Here is a 25,172-nt window from a genome sequence, read left to right as displayed (position 1 = left end):
TTTTCTCAATGAAGTGAGAAGGGTCTGGAAGAATATGTATAGATCACTTGAAGGAGGCATAGCTTCCGGGTCAGAAACGTAAAAAAAAACAAACAAACAAACAAAAAAAGAAACAATCCAAAGCGAAGGAATCTAACACGCGGTAAAATCGCAGGGAAACAGCAATGTGTTGGGGCGCCACGCGCATGCGTACGGACCTTTACGTCCCGCAGCTCGGCGCTCGGCGCTCGGCGCTCGCGACGTCGGTTCGACCCGATCGAGGATCGTCTACTCAGCTCTGGCGGCGAGAGCGCTGCTCACTCTCGCGAGACCTCAGGCTTGGCCGGCCGGGCGCGCGAGGCGGCGCGAGGCGGCGCGACGCCCCGTTCCCAGGAGGCCGTGCGCGCGCGGCCCCGGCTTCCTGCGGCGTCTCGGCGAGCGAGCGCGTGAGCGGCTGCCTGTGCGTTAGCCATGGCGCTCCACGTCCCCAAGGCCCCGGGCTTTGCCCAGATGCTCAAGGAGGGCGCGAAGGTAAGAGGACCGGGGCAGGGGGGTGCGGGGGAGCGGAGGGGGGGCCGCGGGGAGGGTCGGCCAAGGCCGGGCGGCGGCCGCGGGGAGAGCGGGGCCTGCTAACGGGCCGGGCGTGCCTCCGCGGCCGGAGAAGGTTCCAGAAAGGGAGGCGTGTTCCCTGGCGGGCGCGTCGGCTCCGCCGGAGCGGCAGGGAGAGCGCGTGGGGGAGGGTGTCCCCGCCTGCGGACCCGCCGTCTACACTCGCCGGCCGAGCGCCACCCCCTCCCCCAGGCGCTTCCACTCCCCGCCCCGGGCAGGGTGCTGGGCGGCGACCCCCGGGGTGGGGCGCAGGCACCTGCTCGGCTTCGAGACGGCCCGTGGGGCCGCGTGGGCAGCGGGGCCCGGCGCGCCCGCCCCCCCACGTGGGTGCGCCCGTCCCCCCCCCACGTGGGTGCGCCCGGCCCGGCGGGGACACGGCCCCCGCGCCTGCTCCCCGCCGCGCTCAGCGGGGAAGGCGATGAAGAAGGGGGTGCCCGTGGGTTGTACTCACCCCGACTTAGCCCGTGTTGCTAACAGGTGGAATTCACACTCTGACCCGGGTAAAAGTGGGGGATTTTGTATTTGATCCCTGGTGTATGTGTGCCAGGTGTGTGTGTGTATATGATTTAGGTGCATCACTACTGTAAGTTGACCTCTCGGGCTGCTAAACTGTAGCCTTATTTGACACACATATACACACACAAACACGCCCCAGGCCAATTATCTCTTAGACTCCTAAACTGTGACTTTTTTTTTTTTCTTTTTGGGCTCTTAGGGGGTCACACCCGGCGATGCCCAGGGGTCACTCCTGTGGCTCTGCACTCAGGGATTACCCCTGGCGGTGCTCAGGGAACCACGTGAGGTGCTGGGAATCAAACCCGGGTCTGCCGCATGCAAGGCAAACGCCCTACCCGCCTTGGTATTGCTCCAGCCCCACTGTGACATTTCTTTAACACACACGCACATGTACACACACACAAGTACCTCTTGGGCTCCTAAAACTGTGACCTTTCTTAAACACACACAGACCCACACACATCCTGGTCAATTTCTTGAGTTTAAGGAAAGACAGATCGTTGTGGATCAGGGCCCGACCATACACACCAGCACCACCCCGCCTGATTTCTTGAGTTTAAGAAAAGACAGATCGTATGGGTCAACACACACACACACACACACACACACACCGACCAATCTCTTGAGTTTAAGAAAAGATAGGTTGTTGTGGGTCAATTTATAGGAGCATTTTTTTAGGAGTTTTGGGGGTTGGAGGCGGGGATCAAGTGCTGCCAGTGATGGAACCATGGTCTGCATGGCAGGTGTCTTACACTTGCACCCCTGGCACTATATCTCCAGCCCTAGAACTAGTTTCTTCTTGAAGCAGGATGCGTTTTGAATATAAAAATGAGTGTAGGGGCTGGAGCAATAGCACAGCGGGGTAGGGCGTTTGCCTTGCACGCGGCCAACCCGGGTTCAAATCCCAGCATCCCATATGGTCCCCTGAGCACCGCCAGGGTAATTCCTGAGTGCAGAGCCAGGAGTAACCCCTGTGCATCGCCGGGTGTGACCCGAAAAGCAAAAATAAATAAATAAATAAATAAATAAATAAATAAATAAATAAATAAATAAATAAATTAAAGTGAGTGTAACTGGTGTGGAGATAGCACAGGCTATAAGGTACTTTACTTGCCTTGCTTGTGGCTGCCCTGTGATCAAGCCCTGGCATCCGGGAGTAAGCCCTGGGTGGGTGCTTGCCCTGTGGTCCCCCCAAACAGGCCCCTAAGTGCATGTGTTAAATAAATATCGGGGTTTAATGTCCTTGTTGGTGAAACATAAGGCCTTTGCTTGTAAAGGTAGACTGAGAATGCTGGCCTCAGATTGTGGTAACTATGCAGTGTCTGTAGTGAAGGTTGGCAGGAAGTTAGAATGTCTGCCTCTCCAGAAGTCTTACAGTCAGACAAGACACTGGGGCAAGACCAAGTGCCCAGCGACTGAAAGCCAAGAAGAAAGAGATTTGTAAATGTACCTGGCGGAGATCCTGCACATAAAAGACAGTCCAGTCTGTTGGAAACAGGAAGATAGTGCTGGGGCTGCAGGAGGCCGGCAGAGGGTCACTGAACTTGGAGAAGCTGTTAGGCAGGGCCCAGGACACTGGGGCTGGGGAGCCCTGCAGAGGGGCTTCCGTCTTATTCTCAGGAACGAGGCGTTTTTACAAACAATTTATGGTGGGATGGCTGTCCCGGCCAGAATGGGACTTGGGAAGCAGCAGAAGTATAAGCCAGGGGTCAGGAGTGGTGCTTGAAAACTTTAGCTGTTGGTCAATAACCACTCCTGCTGATGGGTTGTAGCTCTTAAATCCTAACTGAGGCCACAAGTAAATCCCAGTGTTAAAAATTCCAGGTAAAACTTAATCTTAGAACAGAAAGCACTTCAACAAACAGGTTCTGGGAGTACTGCTGGGTGTGGGCACATTCTCCCCTCCCTCACCTGCCCCCCACCCCCAATACTTGGGAATTCCCAGTGACCATGGAAAACCTGGCTTTACAGACGTAGACTCTTTCTCTTTTTTCTTTTTGGGTTACTCCTGGCTCTGCTCTCAGGAATTATTCCTGGCAATGCTCAGGGGACCATATGGGATGCTGGGAATCGAACCCAGGTCAGCTGTGTGCAAGGCAAACGCCCTACCCGCTGTACTATCGCTCCAGCCCCACAGACATAGACTCTTCATAAAGAAAAAATGTTAAAAAACAAAAACTTTAAAAATACCGTTTTTCATCATCATGTTGGAAAATATTGATAAAGTCTGAAATGGTATTTTTATCTGAAATAGTTTATCTTTCAGGCCTTAGCATTCTTCAGGGTTTTTTCGGGGGGAGTTGTTTTGCTTTAAGTTATAGGCCCTTTATTTTTAGGACACGTGGTTCCTAAAAATGTTATGCTTGATGCATTCAGCTAGAGCCAAATATTAAACATCATGCTTTATAAACCTTTACAAACCTTGTTTGTTTCAGTGATTCGTTTTACTTTTCTGTCTAACCCGAAATCTTTCACAGCATTTTTCAGGATTGGAAGAAGCTGTATACAGGAACATTCAGGCATGCAAAGAGCTTGCCCAGACTACTCGCACAGCATATGGACCCAATGGTAATTTCTGCCTTTATTCCTTTCTTTTAAAGCTACAGTGAACGTTGTGGTTAACTTTTTCAGACTTGCTATGAAGGTATTACATGGAAATTGAGTTTGGGCTATGATATAGTATGACTGTGAAAATTATTTCATAGTTTACTGATGGCAGTACAATAGTCGTTGTTGATGGTGTTATTTAAATAGGGGCTGTTCCTGGCAGTGCTTGACCAGCCCGTCAGTACAGATAGGCCTCACGGGTGTTTTGACCCAGTAATGCTCTGGGATCATTCGGCATGGTGCTGCAGAAACTCTGGACGTCCTGTGGCTCGAGCCTGTGCTCTACTACTGATCCCAAGTGTTTGCAGATTATAATCAGCAATTCTCTTCTGAAAATAAGGATCTAAATGTGATTTTTAGGGGCTGGAGAGATAGCACAGCGGGTAGGGCGTTTGCCTTGCACGCGGCCGACCCGGGTTCAAATCCCAGCATCCCATATGGTCCCCTGAGCACGGCCAGGGGTGATTCCTGAGTGCATAGCCAGGAGTAACCCCTGTGCATCGCCAGGTGTGACCCAAAAAGCAAAAAAAATAAATAAATAAATAAATAAATGTGATTTTTAGGAGCCAGAGTGATAGTACAGTGGGTAGGGTGCTTACCTTGCATGTGGTGAACTCAGGTTCAATCGTGGCTTCCCATATGGTCTCCCAGCACCACCGGCCAGGAATAATTAATGAATACAGAGCCAGGGGTAACCTGAGGAACACCAAGAGTTGCCTGATGTGTCCTGCCCCCCCCCAAAAAAATATCTGTAATTCTTATCCTAGTGAAAAGAGTAAAAATTATGGCGCTTACATCATTGAGATAGCTCCTGATGCTACATGTGACGTGCTCATACAGTTCTTTTACATAAAATACAGCTTTAAGGAAGAAAATTCTTGCTCCCTATATCAGCTGGGTTTAATGGATCCAGAAAAACTGAATATACTTTTTTTCTTTTTTGGGGTGGGGCGTGGAGGTGGGTGATACAACTGGCTGTGCTCAGGGCTTACTCCTGGCTCTGCACTAATGAATTACCCCTGGTGTTCTCTGGGGACTATATATAATTATATGCATATGCGCCAGGAATTGAACCTAGCTCGGCCATGAGCAATGCAGTGCAAACACCCTACCTGCTATACTGTCACTCTGGCCCTAATTGAATATATTTTTAATAGATTATTTTAGTGTTTTTACTTGTTAATTTAATTTCTATTTACAAGTTACTGTAAAATTTCAGGATCCGAGAGGCAGTACAGGGATTAAAGCATTTGCCTTAACGCCAGCCCTGATCAGTTTTTGGCATCACATATGGGCCATAGAGCACTGCCAACTCAGTTTCTTGAGCACAACCAGATGAGGCCCAGAAAACAAAAGCAAGTCATGGGCCCATCATTTAAGATAACTACGGTCATGCATCACTTACAAGTTCTTCCTTGAGTAATTTGTTGGTCTGTTAATGTCATAGAGTATAATTGTACAGATCTAGCAGGTCTACCTATTTATTCTTCTAGGCTAGATAATATTGCCTGTTGGGACCACTCTCGTTTATTGTCTAGAATGTCCTTTAAGGCATGCATGTTTAGAAGGCATGCATGTGTAGAAGATTAGAAAGGAAAGAGATAATATGTATGTACCTTAAGGGAAAGTTAAAGAGCTCTCAGATAATCTTAATAGTTTTTATAGTTATTTTAACAAGCATGTACAAGTTTATATTGATTACGTTATTGGCTTTTGGGTAGGATTTGAGTAATGTATTTTCTTTTCTAATTACCTTTTAGGAATGAACAAAATGGTTATCAACCACCTAGAGAAGTTGTTTGTGACAAATGATGCTGCAACCATTTTAAGAGAGCTAGAAGTAAGTTCTTTCCTTAAAATACATCAAGTATTTTGCTGCTGTACAAGTGTGGGAACTGGAGAGGTAGCACACTGGTTGGGGCACTTAAACTTGCATGCAGCCAATCTGGGTTCAGTCCCAGCATCCCCTATACTGCCCTGAGGGCTTTGGCCCAAAAAAAACCAAAAAAAATTAAAATTCTTTTTAAGATTACAAGGATGTTTTTTAAATAGAAGATACCATATTTCAGACTGGATAGTAACTTTTCACCCAACTAAAAATTGATATCCTGGTTTTTAGGGTTTGATAAATTAATGGACACTCCTTCCTATAGAGTTTCTTATTTATGAAGGGGTTAGTTGTGATAAAAGTCTATTTGTAACTGTTTTGGTTTCAGTTTCTTTGGAGCTGCCCCACTTGTGTTCAGGGTTTATGCTTGACTACACACTTGGGCATCACTCCTGGCGGACTTGGAACCATAGGGGGTGCTGGGGATTGAACCCAGGTCAATTGTGTAAGATGCTGTGTACTATTTCTCTGTCCCCCAAAACAATTTGTAGTTTATTAAATTGAGTATATCATCTTGCTTTTTAGAGTGTGTCACCAGCATAAATTATTCTGTAGTCAGAAAGCTGATAGTTCAGATAGTAGGCTTAAAAGTAAAAACACGTGACCAGAGAGAGAGTACAGGAGTATGGCACTTACCTTGCATGCAGCTGAGCAGCTGAGCAGCTGAGCCTGGGTTCCGTCCCTGGAACCACATTCAGTCACCTGATCACAGAACCAGGAACCCCCAAGGGCTATTGTTTGGCTTTGTAGAAATGTCGGTGCACTTTTGTATCTTTCATCTCCAATTTTATTTTTTTTTTTATTTTTTTGGGTTTTGGGTCACACCCGGCGATGCACAGGGGTTACTCCTGGCTCTTCACTCAGGAATTACCCCTGGCGGTGCTCAGGGGACCATATAGGATGCTGGGATTAGAATCTGGGTCGGCCGCGTGCAAGGCAAACGCCCTACCTGCTGAGCTATCGCTCCAGCCCCTCATCTCCAATTTTAATGTTACTGAGTCAGTAGAGCAGATTCTACCAGCAGGGTTATAAGGCAGTTTTAGCATCTGAACAAAGAGAAAGCCATTACTCATCTAACTGCTTTGTAGTTGAAAAGTATCTTCAGTGTCAGGAATCCTTGTGAGTTTAGATCTTAAAACACCAGAACTTAGTCCTTTGAAATGTAACTCTAGATACAATTCCCCAGAATCCCATATGGTCCCCTGAGCACTGCTGGTGTGGCCCCAAATCCAAAACATACATGGATAAAATAATAGTATCAACTTTAACTTTTGTAGTTTGGGTTTTGGTTTGTTTTTGGACCATACCCAGTGATGCTCAGAGGTACTCTTAGCTCTGCACTAGAAGGTTACTCCTGGTGGTGCTTGCTGGATCAGATGATGTGCTGGGAGTCAGACTAGGCTTGGGTGCGTGCAGGGCAAGCGCCCTACCTGCCGTACTATCGCTTCGGGCCTCTTGTTTGTGGGCCATAACTGGCTGGGCTCAAGCTTAAACGTGGCTCTGCTCAAGGATTACTCCTGCTTTAGGGGTCATGTGGTCCTGGCAATCTAACCAGCTCAGTCGTGCTCAAGGCCTTAACCTCTGTAGTACTCTCTGGTCTTAAATTTTGCTTTTCTTAATTGCTTTCTATTGCCAGTCCTTATATTTGACATTTTGTATTCCTTGTAAAAATGTTTTTCGTTTACTGTAGCAACCTATCTTTGGTTTACAGTTTTGTGGAACTTCTGAAGATTGACTATTCCTCTCTATGTAGGTTCATCACCTACACTCATGTGCGCACACACAAACACAGATTACTGTCTTGTGTGGGATAAGGAAATGCAGTAAGAGACCAAAATGATCAGTCATCAGAGTTGAATTGTCTGTCAAACAGCTTACATAGGGAGAGTGGGCAGTCCTTGGGACACTCGTGGAGGGATGTGGAATCTATAGTGGGGGTTCTGGAATTGAAATGATGGATGCATGAAAAGTATGGTGAACAGTATTGTAAACTCTGGTACCACAGTTAAAGTGGTTTGAAAGACAATAAAATCGATGCCTCTGCAGTACAACTGTCTATAGGCATTGAAACTGGGAGCCAAATTAGCATCTGTTAAAGCTCCTGTGGAGCTAAACCATCTATTTTGATTAGTGCATAGATTTAGTAGTTTCTGTTCTTGAGGGAGAGGGAGGGTTGGGTCACAGCTTGGCTCAGGGCCGCTCCTGGCTTTGTTCTGAGGACCATGGAAGTGCTGGGGCTGAATCTGCAGATTATATACTCTATTCACTCTGAGCTATCTACCCACCCTGGAATAACTGTTCTGACCATAATGAACATAAAATACTTTGAATTTTATATTCGGAGATGCATGTATTTGATAACTGACCATCACATGGCACTGAGCGTGGAAATTTTCATTTTTGATGCATTTCTGTTGATAGTCTAAAGGATAGGGATATTCTTGTGACCATACGAAAGATAGTTTATAACAGTGAATGAGTTACCTGGACCATAAGGAGATTGCTGTCTGTTCAGTGAGAAATTGAATGATTGTATAGTGACTTTATCATGTTTTAATGTAGTGTTTTAATTAAATCCCTTCTCCCAGGTACAGCACCCTGCTGCAAAAATGATTGTAATGGCCTCTCATATGCAAGAGCAAGAGGTTGGGGATGGCACAAACTTCGTTTTGGTGTTTGCTGGAGCGCTTCTAGAGTTAGCTGAAGAGCTTCTAAGAATTGGCCTGTCAGTTTCAGAGGCAAGTGTTTATTATACAGTCTACTATTTCCTTTATAGTGTTTCAGACTTACAAAACGTTATACGTTGCATGTGAGGCGTTGTTGGGACATTTACGTTATAGGCAGTATCATGCTGTCCTTCAAAACCCTTGTGCATGAGGTTCTATTAAAATTAACCTTTTAAGTGAGAATGAAACTTGAGTAAGGAAGATCGTGTTCAATATCATGTCAGTTCGTGAAGGGATTAAGTTGTGATATATGTATATATTTACATTTCTGTAAGTCATACGCATACATGATGGAGTGCCGATAAGCCATACAAAAAGATAATGCCATTTGCTGCAACTCAGGTGGAACTGGAGGGTGTTACATGTTAAGCAAAATAAGCCAGAGACAGGACAGATTATATATCTCACTCATCTGTGCTGTGACAAGCAGGAGAATAGATAGAATAAAATGATTACAAAGCACGAAGTAAGGAGAGGAGTGGCTCTGTACTCAGGTCTTCTGGTGGTGCTCAGGGATCGTGTAGTACCAGAGTTTGAACCCAGATTGATCTTGTCAAATTTGTATCTTTCGTAAGATTGCTTTTGCTCTTTCTGTTTAAGGTTATAGAAGGTTATGAAATCGCCTGCAGAAAAGCTCATGAGATTCTTCCTAATTTGGTGTGTTGTAATGCAAAAAATCTTCGAGATGTTGACGAAGTGTCTTCTCTACTTCGTACCTCCATAATGAGCAAGCAGTATGGCAATGATGTGTTTCTGTCGAAGCTTATTGCTCAGGCATGCGGTAAGTAAATACCTGTAATATAGACATGTCTTTCCATGACCAAGACTATTTTCTCTGATTCCCCAATATATTTTTTAATATATCTCATTTTCTTAACAGTATCTATTTTTCCTGATTCCGGCCATTTCAATGTTGATAACATCAGAGTCTGTAAAATCCTGGTAAGTTTAGAAAACACATTAATAATATCTAACATAGGTCAGTGTTGTGCAAGAAAAGAGAAAAATACTGTTAATTTAAGTACAGACTTCCCCTCAAGTTTTGGACATCTGCCTTTTGAGATAACATTTTGGTATTGTTACATAAGGTTGCATTGCTACTATATTAAAATTTACTGGGATATCCATATGCCTCTCTGAGAATGGTACATGAACACAATAGCTGCTAAATTATATATAGAGGGAAGTTTGAACAAAAAGTTACCTAGTTCTGTAATGGTGTTACAATGTTAATATAAAAATCAATTTTGGTTCAGGCTTGCTGTCTAGCCCATGTTTTCCGTGCATCTTGCTTGCTTGTCTGTTTCTTTTCTTACCTGTTTCGACTCTGGAGAAGCCTGTGTTCTCCAACTGTACATTTTTTTTCCCTTAAATCTTTTAAATTTTCAATAAAAACTATCTTGCTTCACCAGAAAAGATAATTTTTTCAATTCGAAATAAAGGCTATAGTTGTAGGTTATATTTGCATTTCATGAAAGTTACATGTTGCTGATACAAATATATAGGCTAGCTGAATGTTCATATGTAAATACATTTTTATATTCACTTTTTTACTTTTGGGGTCCTACCTGGCGATGTACAGGGGTTACTCCTGACTCTGCACTCAGGAATTACTCCTGGCATTGCTCAGGGGACCATATGGGATGCTGGGAATCGAACCCGGGTTGGCTGCGTGCAAGGCTAATGCCCTACCTGCTGTGCTATCACTCGAGCCCCACTCTGCATTTCTTGCTTGCATGTCCTACTCAACCTGCCCTTCCCATTTCTATCTTAGCTTGTAAGATCAGAAATTACTCTTTCTTCATTTTGTCCTCTGTATTGATAGCTACATCTAGTGTATGGACACTAGCTACTTCTAATGAACTAATGGTGTGAAGAACTGTGCATCTTGAAGTATGTAAAAGGAGTTGCCAGAATAGTGACTCATTCCAACAGTGTTTCCAATCTTCAGCAGATTTATTATGTTACTACTTCCCCAGCATTTATCCTTTGGAGCCATTGCTTCAGTGTTTGTAAAGGATAGATTTGTTGACTCGGAAGCAACAACAGAAACAGCTTTCACTGGATAACATTTTTATGTTCATCTTCTTAGGGCTCAGGTGTCTATTCCTCTTCAGTATTGCATGGGATGGTTTTTAAGAAGGAAACTGAAGGCGACGTAACATCTGTCAAAGATGCAAAAATAGCAGTGTACTCTTGTCCTTTTGATGGCATGATCACAGAAACAAAGGTGGGTATGCTTTAGGACATCTGCACAGCAAATTCCTATAGGACAGAGATGTACCACACGCACCTGTGAGGCCCTCAGTTCTATTCCTAACCAAGCAGTACAGCATTCACACTAAAGTGGGAACAATGGGTACAGGAATATGCTGATACTCTGCTTTAAGTAAATTCATAATTGTCTCTTTTTCTCCCAAATCCTTATTGTCTTGTTTTTTTCCATAAAATACTTCCTGTGGCTAAGAACTAAAATAGTATAGTGGCTCTATTCCCTACTTGATCTTAACCAGAAGACTAAGAAATGACAAGAATTGATTTTAAAGGTGTGTTTGTTTGTTTTGCTAGGGAACGGTATTGATAAAGACTGCTGAGGAATTAATGAATTTTAGTAAGGGAGAAGAGAATCTCATGGATGCACAAGTCAAAGCTATTGCTGATACCGGCGCTAATGTTATAGTAACGGGTGGCAAAGTAGCAGACATGGCTCTTCATTATGCCAACAAATACAAGATCATGTTGGTGAGGTAAGAGACAGCTGCATTCTGTTTATCTAGTCTGTAAATCTTAATTGGTGAGTCTAAAACAGGCCCATTCAAAATGAAATGGGTTGCAAAAAGACCAGAAAGATGAAATTGAAGAAGGACTCCTTGGTATAAAAGGATAGGAAAGAGCCGTGAAGACATACAAAGTGAGCAGAAGGATAAATAACATGCTTTTTGAAGAATATGAGGGGACGTGCAGGGCAACACGAATATTTTGAGTGATTGGGTTCGAGTCTCTGCACGCTGCCAGCTGGAGTGTGGGGTCAGGAACATAATTGAAATGTGTTTAGGGAATAAGTAAGACAACTCTGTCTCTTCCCACCTATCCAGCACCTAGTCTAATGTGGAGTAAAGCTCTGTTCTCAGCGAACCAACGTTGCCCAAAGTAAAAACAAGCTTTTCTTTATACCAGGGTTTTCTTGGTGTTACAGAACTCTTAAAAACCCTTAACATCCTGGGGCTGGAGCGATAGCACAGCGGGTAGGGCATTAGCCTTGCATGTGGCCAACCCAGGTTCGATTCCCAGCATCCCATATGGTCCTCTGAGCACCGCCAGGGGTAATTCCTGAGTGCAGAGCCAGGAGTAACCCCTGTGCATCGCCGGGTATGACCCAAAAAGAAAAAAAAAAGAATAAAAAAAAAAACCTTGACATCCTGAAAACTCCCAGTTTTAGACACACTGCCTGTCTCTGGATGCAATTCTATCATATTTGGGAACTTTAGGGTCTGAAGTCTGACAAAGTCTTTGTTTTGTTGTTTTTTAAGATTGAACTCAAAATGGGATCTCAGAAGGCTTTGTAAAACAGTTGGTGCTACAGCTCTTCCTAGATTGGTATGTATTTGGGAGTACATTAAAGATGATTACGCCCACTGAACTATTTTTTTTTTAATTGAATCACCATGTGGAATACAAAGTTCTCAGGCTTATGTCTCAGTTATACAATATTCAAACACCCATCCCTTCACCAGTGCCCATATTCCACCACCAAAGACCCCAGTGTACCTCCCGCCCCCCCAACCCCAACTGCATAACTGATGAATTTCACTTCATTTTCTCTTTACCTTGATTACATTCCATATTTCAACACAAAACTCACTGTTGTTGTTGTAGTTTCCCCCCAAGAAAGACAACCCTACTACCAAGGAAGCATTTGATAATTAGTTTTCCATTGCTGAGAATGAAGAGATACGTAGCCCCACTGCTCCAAGTACATAACTCTTATTTTTTTCCCTTTTTCCTTTTCCTTTTTTTTTCCCCCCCTCATCCCCCTTCCCTCACCTCATAGTATGGTGGATGCCACGCCGCGTTTCTCCCCAAAAATGGGAAACAACCGGGAAAGAGGAATATTTACTCTTCTCAGCTGATGTGGGGCTGTTGCTTAGTTCACAGTCCAGAAAAATGGCTGCTACTTTGATTGCCTTCAATATTTCAACAAAAAACTCACTGTTATTATTTGGAGTTTCCCCCCCCAAGTCAGACCTGCTAAAAAGGAACCATTTCACATTGCTGACAATTAAGAGATGTTAAGTCTTTGGATTTCTGTATAATGTCCAGGGAAAATTCTGCTAGAAATTGCATAGCCCATCTCACAGTCCCAGTGCATTGCTGTAAGAAGCTTCGCTGGATGCCCAAATGTGTTTGGTCTCTGGAATCAAAGTCTTTAGGCGCAGAGGGTCCATTTTGCTCTCATCAGCTCCGGATTTATCTGGGCCAAGGGTGTGCCTGTTACACCCACTTCCCATGATTCTCTAGGAGCCCCAAGTGTAAAAACTGTATACCTCTGGGTTCGGAGTCTTAGAAGGTGGCTCCTGCCATGTGGCTGTTGCTGCCGCCGCCATTTTCCGTGCAAAAAGACAGGATGGAGAGGAAAGATCCATCCCCGGGCATCTCGGAGTTGTAGCCCAGCTCACAGTCTCAGTGTATTGCTATAAGAAGCTGCGCTGGATGCCTAAATGTGTTAGGTCTCTGGAATCAAAGTCTTTAGGCGCAGAGGGTCTGAACTATTATTAAAGCGACCGCTTGGTTTTATAGACGCCTCCTGTCCTTGAAGAAATGGGTCATTGTGACAATGTTTACCTCTCAGAAGTTGGAGACACACAGGTGGTGGTTTTCAAGCATGGTATGTAGTAATCAGAAAAATTGATTCAAGTGGTGTTGCATTCGTGTGTTTTGTTGTTGTTTTTGATTTTTCAAATGCTTTAAAACTTTTGATAGAAAAAGAAGATGGTGCCATTTCTACCATAGTGCTTCGAGGCTCGACAGACAATCTAATGGATGATATAGAAAGAGCAGTAGATGATGGTGTGAATACTTTCAAAATTCTCACAAGGGTCAGTACTGGTAATTTTAATTTAGTAATTCATAAGGCCTCAAAAAGTTTGAAGACACCTAGACATTCTGAGAACTTCAAAATAAAGACTCTTATAAGCACAGCATCTTACTCACTTAACATCTTAAATTTGCAATGTGCGTGAATTTGATAATTTTCTAAAATGATTATGCAAAGATGTTAACTGTGTGACCAGAGTGATAGCCAGCTTGTAAGGTGCTTGCTTGCCCTGCATGGGGTCACTTGGGTTCGATCCCCAGCTTCCCACATGGTCCTCTGAGCACTGCCAGGAGTGATTCCTGAGTGTAGAGCCAGTAGTATAGTAACTCCTGAGCATTGCTAGGGGTTCTCCCCATCACATCCCCCAAAACCGTGTTAACTGCAAGGAGATTATAAAGAGATGACTGCTGGCTTTGATTTTAATGTCCAGTGCTAGTCTTAATTGCAGAAATATTGGTTAATTATGGTGCTGAATTATGGCCTTCGCTTTTCAAATATGAGGTGCTGTGTACAGTTAGATAAATTGCCATATCAGTCTTTATAAATTAGTAATTTGAAGTTGGGTAACAAACTGGTAGTATAAAACTACTTTTGTTTTGCTACTGTCTACAGGATAAACGTCTTGTACCTGGAGGTGGAGCAACAGAAATTGAATTAGCCAAACAGATTACATCCTACGGAGAGGTAAAGCTTTCTTTGGATGTACAGATGAACTTTCTTCTTGATTCCTAAATAAAGTATTGAATAACAAACATTTTCGTTTTAGACGTGCCCTGGACTAGAACAGTATGCCATTAAGAAGTTTGCTGAGGCATTTGAAGCTCTTCCCCGAGCACTGGCGGAAAATTCTGGAGTTAAAGCCAATGAAATAATCTCTAAGCTTTATGCAGTGCATCAAGAAGGAAATAAAAATGTTGGATTAGACATTGAGGTATTTCAAAAATTACTATTTAAATTGTTTTGTGGATACGTACTTAAAGATGCAAGTAGTGCATAGTTTTAGAAAAAATGGTGAGAAAATATGCTGCTATGAAAGCGAATGATATTAACAGTTGCTTTAAAGCTTCTCATTTACGTGATTGTTTTTTTAACTTTGGGAGGGGGTGGGGAGATAGATTAGGCCACAGCAGGCTGTGCTCAGGCTTAGAATTGTGTAGGGCAACTGCTTTTGCTTCGTTGTTTTCTAGACTAGAGGCGGCATGAATTTTCATTACTGAATGTAAACAGTTTTGGTAAAAGGATTTCAAGTGAAAGTGGGTATTTTGTGTTGACAGGCAGAAGCTCCTGCAGTAAAGGATATGTTGGAAGCTGGTGTCCTAGATACCTACCTGGGAAAATATTGGGCTATCAAACTGGCTACTAACGCGGCAGTTACTGTGCTTAGAGTGGATCAGGTGAGTGATAATGAAATTCTTGTCTTTAAATACACTGGTTTTCCTCAAAGATAGCTGAAGTGGCAGAGAGCACCCAAGGCCTAAGTTAAATTTCTCAGCATTGCATAATGCGCTGGCACCTCTCCCCCATGATAATGCTGGTTATGAAAAAAAAAAATACTAATTTTCATAAAGTACACAGATTTCGTGGAATTGGGTATAATCCAGTTTCATTCTATACAAAGTATTTGCCTTCATATTAGAGATTGATTCAATTTTTTTTCTCGTTATGGTTTAAGTACTATTGAAAATGCATATTTAACTGAAACCAAGATCTTTCCAGTGAAAAACATTTACATCATTTTTAAAGAGTAAAAACATTGGATTTTGATTGTTTTCAGACTTGGACGTAAAAAAAACTCATACAGATAATTTAGAGAGGAAGATTAATATAATACATATTTACATAAAGATTCATAGAGCTTGGAAACACATTGAGAGTGGTACCAACTTGAAAAAAATCACTAGTTTATGGAGATACTTGGCATCTGGAATTTTTTCTGGTGGGTTCAGTCCACCAAGACTTAAGACATTTTCCTTGAATGTAGCTTAGTTCGATCCCAAGTTACTACATGGGCCTCCAGCATTGCTGGATGTGGCACCAAGCCATCCATCTCAACAGCCAGGTTTTTTTCCTGCTGTAATAGATACATCTTGGTGTTAAAAAGTCATTATTTCTGGGGCTGGAGCCATAGCACAGCCGGGAGGGTGTTTGCCTTGCAGGAGGCCAACCGGGGTTCTAATCCCAGTATCCCATATGGTCCCCTGAGCACCGCCAGGGGTAATTCCTGAGTGAAGAGCCAGGAGTAACCCCTGTGCATCGCCGGGTGTGACCCAAAAAACAAAAACAAAAAAAGTCATCATTTCTACACCTGCCCCCCCTCCCTTTTTTTTTTTTTTTAATTAATTTATTTTTTTTTTGCTTTTTGGGTCACACCTGGCTCATACACTCAGGAATCACCCCTGGCGGTGCTCAGGGGACCGTATGGGATGCTGGGATTCAAACCTGGGTCGACCGCGTGCAAGGCAAATGCCCTACCCGCTGTGCTATCACTCCAGCCCCCCCCCCCTTTTTTTTTAGGAATTGTAGTGAGGCAATACAAAGACTAGAGATAATCATAACTTTTTCAAAAAGCAGTTTTCCAACAAACTTGAGTGTTTTACAAAAGTTTAGAAGGCTGGAGAGAGGGTATAGCGGATGGCGTACTGGTCTTGCATTAAGTCAGCTGGATTGAATCCTCAATCTTCTGGTCTCACCAGATCCCTCCCTTCCGTACTGTCACATACAAAACACACCTCTGGAGTGATCGCTGAGCGCCATCAGGTGTGGTCCCAAAGCAGTTCCTAAGCAGTGATAGTTGTAAATACTTAAAATTGTATTTAAGTCTGTAAGATGAAAATCGCGTCAGATTCACCTTGGAAGAAGTTATAAGTAGAAATGAGTGGAAAGGAAATTAAACTCATTCTAAACCCAGCAAGAAATAGTAATGATACTAACAATACAAGATATTTACTGTGGTGAAAAGAAAACCTTAGCTCAAGATGACCAAAAAATCGGAGTTTAAATTTAATTGAAAATAAGCAAAGTGGGTATTTCTTTGCTAATATTGTTGGTGTGGTTTTAATAGTTTTCAGTGGTAAAATATTTTGCAAATAAAAATGTTAGTGTGTGATTATGAATAAAAAGATGGGGGCAAAAGTAGATGAGGACAGGAGAGCTAAAATACGTTGACGCCTGCTTGACATTCTGATAGCAGAAGTTCCATGAACTTCTTAAGTACTAAAGCAAGACAATAATTGCAACACAAGTATCTTGGCCATTAAGGCACTTTGGAATTTTGGTTTTAAACTGGGAATTCTGTTTTATAGTAGGAGGAAATAATATCATCTGTGTACATAATGTTTCTAATACAGTATGATTTAGCAATTAGTAAAATGTCTTCTAGAATACAAGGTTTAAAGATATAATTGACTATTCTGAAAAGGGATGATGAATTGAGATTGAAGACATTGTTATTACTTGAGATACAAGCCAAACAACTTGATTTTTGGCATGCAAGTGTGGTACGTAAATTTGGAAGCAATGTATACCTCCACTTTTGATGTTTGGTGTTATTTAGAATCTGAGTGCACTACTTTGAGGAAAGCCAACCAAAGTTGAATTTCGCTTCTAAACTTGAGCCCAGAGTTGACCCGCTCTTCCCCAGGCCCCATGTAAACCCTCTAACAATACTGGAGAGTTCTATTTGGAAGATGCTGGGTTAACACATTTTCGGTAAATCATGCCGGCATGTTCCCAAGAAGCAGCTATTTAGATTTTTGGTTAATGAACATGTGCTTCTTGCTACTTGAGTGGTGCTAGAAAACTTTGATGTTTAATACCTATATTTATGTATCAACTACTGTAGATTATAATGGCAAAACTGGCAGGTGGACCTAAAGCTCCTAAGCCCCAAGGAAACTGGGATAAAGATGGTTGGCAAGATGATCTTCATATATAGAATGCCAGTCAGGTGCTAAACTGATTTATACTATACCAATGATGCATGCAGATAGTTTTCATACTCAGCTCTGTGGAGCATTTGAAGTGCGTGTCTCGGAATGCCCTTCACTAATGTGTGGATTTTGTTGCTGCTCCTGCCCATGGAAGCAGGAAGCTTGCTGCTGGAAGCTAACAAAAGTGTGCCAGTGTTTTACAGTATAAAACCGATTCCTAAGCCGCTTATTCTTGAATCTAATGGAAAAATATTCCTCTAGAGGTAGGTATGTTCCTATGTATGATCTTGTGGTTTTGCTTTGTTTTCCAGATCATCATGGCAAAACCAGCTGGTGGGCCCAAGCCTCCAAGTGGAAAGAAAGACTGGGATGATGACCAAAATGACTGAAAGGCTTAATTTTCACTTGTAGGGGAAGGCTTTAATCATAGTACTCTAGCAATTGCCTGATGTTTTCACATTTCTTCCTAAATTAAGAAGTGTTTTGTGTTTGTATCTTGACTGGTAATAAACTAAACATGTTGTCATTCATTATTATAAAGCCTCATTCTGTACTGTTCTAGCGTGGGTCCAGGTGATGGTGTTTTCCTCACTAGAGGGGCCAGAGCAGTAGTACAGTGGGTAGGGCACTTGCCTTGCAAATGGTTAACCCGGGTTTGATCCTCAGCACCACATATGGTTACCTTAGCCAGCCAGGAGTGATCCTTGAGCAGAGCCCAGCAATAAGTACCACCAAGTGTGACACAAAAGACAATCTAGGGCTGGAGCAGTATTAACAGCAGTTAGGGCATATGCCTTGCAACATGGCTATCCCAGGTTCACTTCCAGCATCTCTGGTTCCCTGAGCACCCCAGAGTTAATTACTGAGTGCAGAGCCAGAAGTATAACCCTTGAGCATCACAGAAAGTGACCCAATCCCCTGCTCCCTGCCCCCACCCAACATACTACTTCTGGGACTTAAGGCAAATCATGCCATTGAAGCCTGTCTTTGTAGAGGATTATTAGAACATACATGCTCATGTTTATGATATCTGCAGCAGTCAAGTAATTGTGTATGAGCACTTACTAATACTCATTCTTCAGAGGAAATCAGTCAAACCCTAAAATTTTTTTTTTTTAAATCCCACAACTCTGAAAAGGAAGTTTCAAGATGGCTCCAATAGCAGTAAGATGCTATGAGTGGCTGAGTGCAGAGATCCTTGTGCTGCATCTCCAGACATCACTGTAGCAGTGTCCTATTGTTAATCGATTTTGCTCGAGCAGGCACCAGTAACATCTCAACAAATCATGAGACTTGTTACTGTTTATGGCATATCGAATACACCACGGGTAGCTTGCCAGGCTTTGCCATGCGGGTGAGATACTCTCAGTAGCTTGCCGGGCGTTCTGAGCAGGGTGGAGGAATCGAACCTGTGTCAGCCATGTGCAAGGCAAAAGCCCTACCCACTTTGCTATCATTCCAGCCCATCTCCAGACATAATACAAAATAAACTTTCATTAATCTTTCCTTAAGGATTTTTAGTGTTTAAAAAGGAAACATCATTGTAATAAGTATCTTGTGGACATGACGTTGGCAATTTGAGACCCTGGATACCACTATGGAGTTTTACATTGGTTTTGTGAGAGCAGCAGTAGATTAAAATAGTAAATACTTTTTTTTTTTTTTGTATTTCGTATGAAGCATGAAGTATTTTCGGAAAATACTTCATGACAAGGGCTCATTCTACAGCAAAGAAATCATCAAGGAGAACAGCAGAGAAGTTTAAAAAGGCTCCGTATCTAAGTCTGGCGGGGATGTGTGAACTCAAAAGCTGGCCTGTTTGGTTTGGGGAGGAATTTGTTAGGACAGTTCACAGACTGGCGCACACAAGAGGACCGTGTACCCAACTGATACAGAGCAAATGAGTTAATCTAACACCTGACCACCTTCGTGTCACAAGTACTGGTAGATGTTTCACTTAAATAGTAGGACAGTTCACAGACTGGCGCACACAAGAGGACCGTGTACCCAACTGATCCAGAGCAAATGAGTTAATCTAACACCTGACCACCTTCGTGTCACAAGTACTGGTAGATGTTTCACTTAAATAGCGCAGTACAAAATGAACAATTATAAAATGAACTTTAAAAAAGTTTATACTGTATAATAAAGTTTCATAGCCTGAAACAAAAACTATCAGTGGTTAAAGTAAAACTTAAAAATCTAAGTAATAAAACAAGTTTTGGGGCCAAGTCAGTTTATTGATGTGTTAAACCCACTACCCAAACATTAAGAACAGAGGTCTTAATTCAGATTCCTTTCTGGAAGCTCGAATCAGGGTAGAACCCACTATAACAAAACACCTGTAATTTCAGTACTTTCCCCTTCAGTATTTCAGTAAACATGATTTCTTCTGGCAAGTATTTACTTTTAAGTGGTCATGATTTATAGTTACTTCTTTATTTTAGACATTAGAAAAGACAAACACATTTCCAGAGAAAGCCCTTTGAAATCATTACAGTATTCGCTCATAAAATAGGAGGTACGCTTGTGAGTTTAGGACTTTAGTTGTAGGCACTGCTTGCACATGTGTGTCGCTGACGTGAAACCACTGCCCTTTGGTCGATTCCGTTTCAAACCCTGCCAAGAGAAAGTTCAAACATGAACGGAAAGGTTCAGGTGTGCTCTCTCCGAGATCACCATAGATGCTAGGCAGAACCTGGGCGGGCCTCTCACCTTGCGGGAGATCACCGTGGAGGACGAGATTAGAGAGGTGACTATTTGCAGTTCTTGCCTTGGCGTAGGCTGTGTAATGCCCCGACCTCATGGTGCCGCTGTGTTCAACAACTCCATAGAGAGAATACAGTACCCTTGTATTTTCTTCAGCAACGTTCTGGACAAATGAATACAATTTGAGTGAGTTCTTACTCCAGTAATGCAGATGATGCTTGGCAATATTAATTTTTTTTTCCTTTTGGGTCACACCTGGCGATGCACAGGGGTTACTCCTGGTTCTTCACTCAAGAATTACTCCTGGCGGTGCTCAGGGGACCATATGGGATGCTGGGAATCGAACCCGGGTCAGCTGCGTGCAAGGCAAACGCCCTACCCACTGTGCTATCGCTCCAGCCCCATTGGCAATATTAATTTTAAACTAGCAGGTCTCTAGGGACCAGAGAGGACCGTGGGTAGGGCACTTGCCTTGTATGTGTCTGTGACTCGGATCTGATCCCTGGCAGCCCAGATGGTTCCCATACACCACCACCTGAGTGATTTCCTGAACCCAGAGCCAGGAGCAAAGCCCTGAATATAGCATGAGCATTTGCAGGTGGCGCCCAAGAGCCTCAAAAAAGGATCTCTAACCTTCACTGTGAATACAAAAATCATTGCTGTATCCAAATTACTTTCTCCCTGGCTTTTTCTCAGTCTAGTAAGTAATGTTGCACTTGATTGGAAAGTTCTGTTTTCAGAAAGTTGCAACTGCCCTGCTGGATGAACCACAAATCAGAAGCCATTTACTCTGTAATTTCCTGGTCCAGAAGCTTAAATAACCTAAACTGAACTTTGGCCAGGGTTTCTTTAGGAGTCTTCAGAGCAAAAATTTCCAAATGCCTAACAACTGTATCCCTAGTTTTTGCCTTTAATGGTAGCTAGCACAAGACTGTGCCCCCCGCCCCTACTCCCAAAAACAAACCCACCCCTCACATATCACACATCTGCAAGGGCTTCCATGAGAAGCACGTTCAACTCACGTTCACTTCCCCCATGTACGGATGCCTATGATGCACATGTATGATCCCACATGCCACAGGGCAGCAACAGGCATAAGCACTATCCTGGCAGGACCCTTCCAGACAACTACTCCGTGACACATTCTTGTTACAAGTGTCCAATAAGCAGCACTCCCCTCATTACGAAGGTCCCGGTGTGCCTCTCTATTCACTAAAGTAACTTCATTCGAAAGCCCTTTGGCAGGGATTACGTGCCCATCAACCTCTTTTGGTCAACTATGAGAATTTACATTCTCAAACAGCAGCAGCCGGAGCTGTTTGCCTTTCTATTTTGCTACTGGCTCAGGCTCAACCATGGGTCTTCCATCATTCCACATTTCATCTTACCAACACTCTCCCCCGGCCACCTTCAAGCCTCAGGTTCTTCAGGTCTCCTGAAATCTCTTTCGACTGTGAAATGTCATTCCCGTATCATCAATACCTTCACTACTCAAGACGTGTAAGAGGGTGGAGGAGAGCACAGCAGGCTAAACTGCTGGCCTCACACGTAGTCACCCCGGGTTCCATCCCTGACACACATATGGCTCCCCCGAGCCCCACGAGGAGTGATCCCTGAGCACCGCTGGGTGTGCCTCCTCCCCACAAATGTAACAAAGAGCTTTTGGACATTACCCAAGAGCTCCCGGAAATGCAGGGCCTCTGGCCCCACCCCAGGCCTGATACCCACGAGCTTCCTATATATTTTTCTGGGAGAACATAAGCCATGTACATCACCGTTAAATTCCTTCCTGACACCCACCCTCGGGAGTTGCCTACATATCCAATCCAGCGTGAACCCCTCTCTAAATGCTTCCCCAAATAATGACAACTCACTCTATACTTGGCAGTTATCAGTCACAATTTTCTTAGCAGATTCTAAACTGGGAAGGAGGGAATGGGAATTCCCGCCATTCTACATCTGACACAGGCAGGATCTTCCCTGTTCAGCGAGAGGTCTTCAGCTATCCTGACTCGCCTGGTGCTGGTGTCCTCCTGTCCCACTCACACTTGCCAGAATTCTGCCACTGACCTTCTCTGCTCTCTGGCCCCAGAGAGGTCTAGAGCCCCCTAGGACTGAATCCCAAACCGTCACCTGCAGCCCTGACTGCTGCACTGGGCCTCCAGACCTGTGGTCCAGAATGCCTTTGAAACATCACCCCGGAAAGATTTCCAGAACAACTACAACTGGAGCCAGGACGTCAGCTCGAGGAGAACAGCAGGAAACATGGTGGAGGCTCCAGAAGAGACCTCCACCACTCTGCCTCCCAGCTCTGCACAGCAGAACCGCAGGGTGTACTCCTGTGGGACCCCCAGAACAAAAACCACCAGGTTTTTGTTTTTGTTTTCTGCTCCGTGAGCTGCCTTGGGCCCATACTGAGTCTCTATTTTAAAAACTGCACCATTATTCCCCCCAATAGAACTCACTGACCTTTCTCCCCCTCTGAGCCTGTTCTTCCTCCTCTCTTCCCCCTTCCATTTCTAATGCTCCTACCTGCCCATCTGCCCGGTCCCTAAGGCCAGGCCCTGGAAATCATACTCGACTCCTCTTCCTACACCTTATTTGTGTTTAAGTGAATTGGGTGAGGGGCTCCCCAGAAGGGCTCAGGGGCCAGGGGTCACTCCAAGCAATCCCGAGGTTCGGTGCTCAATCCCCAGGGATGCTGAGAGCACGGTCATCCCAGCAGAGCCTGGGGGTGCATGCGGTGTCAGGGATCAAACAGAGGGCGTGGCAAATGCAGGACACGCCTCGACCTGTGGCAACATTTCCCTGGCTCTTAGTCCCTATTTTAAAGACCTCTGTCTGACAGGCACGTCACAGACACACACCTACACACACCCCATCCTCTAAACTCTTCGGTCCCTCCACGGCGTGCCCCCTGAAGCCCAAGCACCGCATCACAAGAAGCCTCTAGAAGTCCTTTGTCATCTCACTTCTTCAGCTTCATCTCTCAAGAGTCCCTGGACCCAGAACTGTAAAATCCAAATTAGCTTCGGCCACATCATTTCACACTGCACTGCTAACTGCTTCTGTGCCTGGTTCACTGCGCCTCTTGTTTCCTTCACTGACTTTCACTTCTTCCTGAAACAGCAGTTCACGAGTGGGCCTTCGATGACTGACCACCAAGCTCGGTGGTGAAGTGCATTATCACCACAGTCTCAACTCTCAACCAGGTGAAACTGAGATTACCCATTAATCTACCTGTCTACATTTCATTCTGTTGACTTGGCTAGCCAAGACAATCGTTTTTGTTCTGTTTTCCGTGACACCCGTAACCAGTGCTCAGGGGCTCCTGCTCAAGAATCATTCACAGCAAGGCCTGTGCACCAAGTGACAATGACAGGGCTCGAACACCGGCCTCAGGCAAAGCATGCGTGTGCTCAGTCCACTGAGCTATTCTTCTGCTCCCCAGACAATGACTTTCACGATTATGGAAGTTCCAAGAAGCACTGAGCTGAATTAACAACCTAATGCTCCAATGATATACCACAAGAGCTTGAAAACAGCGAGCTGCGTGGGTCAGAGACCCACTGTTAGTACTTCTTATGTGGTACCTAAGTCAGCGGCTACACATCACTGCTGGGGCATCTTTAGGAGCTTTGACTTCCCTTTAAAGTATTTCTTAAAGGGGCTGGAGTGATAGCATAGCAGGTAGGGCTCTTGCCTTGCACACGGCCGACCCGGGTTCAATCCCCGGCATCCCATATGGTCCCCCAAGCACGCCAGGAGTAATTCCTGACTGCAAAGCCAGGAGTAACCCCTGAGCATTGCTGGGTGTGACCCAAAAAAAGCAAAATAATAATAATAATAATAATACATAAATAAATAAAGTATTTCTTAAAAAGATCACTTTCACCTACCTTACATTTCAAGGTACAAAAGGGAGCCAAATCTAAGATTTCAGGAAATTTTACGTGTCTGTTGACTTTGCGTAGGTTAAAACCAGCCTAAAAAGAGAAAGACAACAGACTGAGAAGTCAAATACTTTAGGTAACTGCAGTCCCACTCCAACGTCCCAGAGAACCACCTCCAGCCCAAATTCAATCTTAAGAAACTATTTTTCCTAACCAGAAATTAATTTTGAGCTGGTTTGTTTTTACTAAGTGTGCACATGTGCATGTACAACTCTTCCTCCCAACACACACACACAATTTTTTTAAAGGCCCCCATGTGAAAATCCTCAGTATTCCTGCTTTAGCCACTTGGAAAAGTCAGAACGGATGAGAAGTTTTGAGTACTTAAAATTAGTGCCATCAGAATACTCCTTTGGAAGGTGAGGTATTATTCCCTAGAGGTACCCAGGAGGTCAGTGCTAGTGGCCTGAGAATACACTGCAGACTGCCCCGTAGGGCCGGGGTTCACCTGAGCAACCCTGGCTTGTGGGGGTCTCCAGGGCACACCTATGTCAGTTGCATGCAGTGCATGTTTTAAGCTTTTGCACTTTCTTGGGACCCCAGAATGCTTCTGTCAAACACTTTTAGCCTCATTCTGGACCAAATGATTCTTATTCAGGGTCAGAGAGATAGTACAGTAGGCTGAACGCTTGTCTTGCAACTGACCAGTAGATTATTCAAAGTCCTATCCTATTTGTCATAAGAAGGACGAAGGGACTTTGAGAATATGAACTGAACTGTTCATGAATCTATGCTCATTATGCCAAAATCTTCCAGAAAAGATTTTGGTATAAAGAGCACAGTATTCATCACCAAAATAACAATTCAAGGTCCTGGGGGTCGGGGGAGGGGCGGGAGAAGGAAATGGAAGACTAGAAGTGACCTAAGAATCATGGTGAGGATCTGGGGCACTTTGGTGGCAGTGAAGGTGCGTAAAGTTTGTACAAGTTAACGCTATTGTAGCCATGTTTCTGAGCTGCAATTTAAAAATGAAAAAGGAAAATTCGCTGGTAATGGTTAAAAAAAGTAAATGGTTAAAAAACGTATATGCTTATATACTTATGATTTTCACAAGAATCCAAACACTGCATTAAATGCAGAGAAAACTGAGGAGGCTACAGTGCATGTGTCGCAAGCAGCCAAGCCCAGTTCAATCCCCTCGATTGCGAGGTTTCCCTGGCT

At 43.9% G+C, this 25,172-nt stretch overlaps 2 protein-coding genes across 5 annotated transcripts in view; one reads left to right on the top strand and one right to left on the bottom strand.

The window, feature by feature from the left end:
- The first annotated feature begins 348 nt into the window (after nt 1–348).
- CCT8 (chaperonin containing TCP1 subunit 8) lies at nt 349–17,879 on the top strand. Its single transcript, XM_012935095.2, has 15 exons — nt 349–510; nt 3,582–3,672; nt 5,472–5,551; nt 8,188–8,337; nt 8,926–9,106; nt 9,206–9,267; nt 10,418–10,555; nt 10,894–11,072; nt 11,856–11,922; nt 13,123–13,210; nt 13,306–13,421; nt 14,033–14,104; nt 14,187–14,351; nt 14,695–14,814; nt 17,661–17,879. Exons 1-15 carry the CDS (start codon nt 451–453, stop codon nt 17,736–17,738), a joined length of 1,647 nt encoding a protein of 548 aa, XP_012790549.1. The 5' UTR covers nt 349–450; the 3' UTR covers nt 17,739–17,879.
- A 1,887-nt stretch (nt 17,880–19,766) lies between these two features.
- Nucleotides 19,767–25,172, bottom strand: part of USP16 (ubiquitin specific peptidase 16) — a 32,710-nt gene continuing 27,304 nt past the window's right edge. For all 4 annotated transcript variants that reach the window (XM_055126108.1, XM_055126110.1, XM_055126109.1 and 1 more), the window contains 3 exons: nt 23,958–24,044; nt 20,065–20,221; nt 19,767–19,968 (listed from right to left, as the gene is read on the bottom strand). In XM_055126108.1, coding sequence (XP_054982083.1) covers nt 19,844–19,968; nt 20,065–20,221; nt 23,958–24,044 — 369 coding nt within the window. In that variant the 3' untranslated portion in view covers nt 19,767–19,843. The remainder of the gene's footprint in view (nt 19,969–20,064; nt 20,222–23,957; nt 24,045–25,172) is intronic.

This window comes from Sorex araneus, chromosome 2 (assembly GCF_027595985.1).
Source record: "Sorex araneus isolate mSorAra2 chromosome 2, mSorAra2.pri, whole genome shotgun sequence".
NCBI lineage: Eukaryota > Metazoa > Chordata > Mammalia > Eulipotyphla > Soricidae > Sorex > Sorex araneus.
This window is presented reverse-complemented; position numbering and strand designations above follow the sequence as displayed.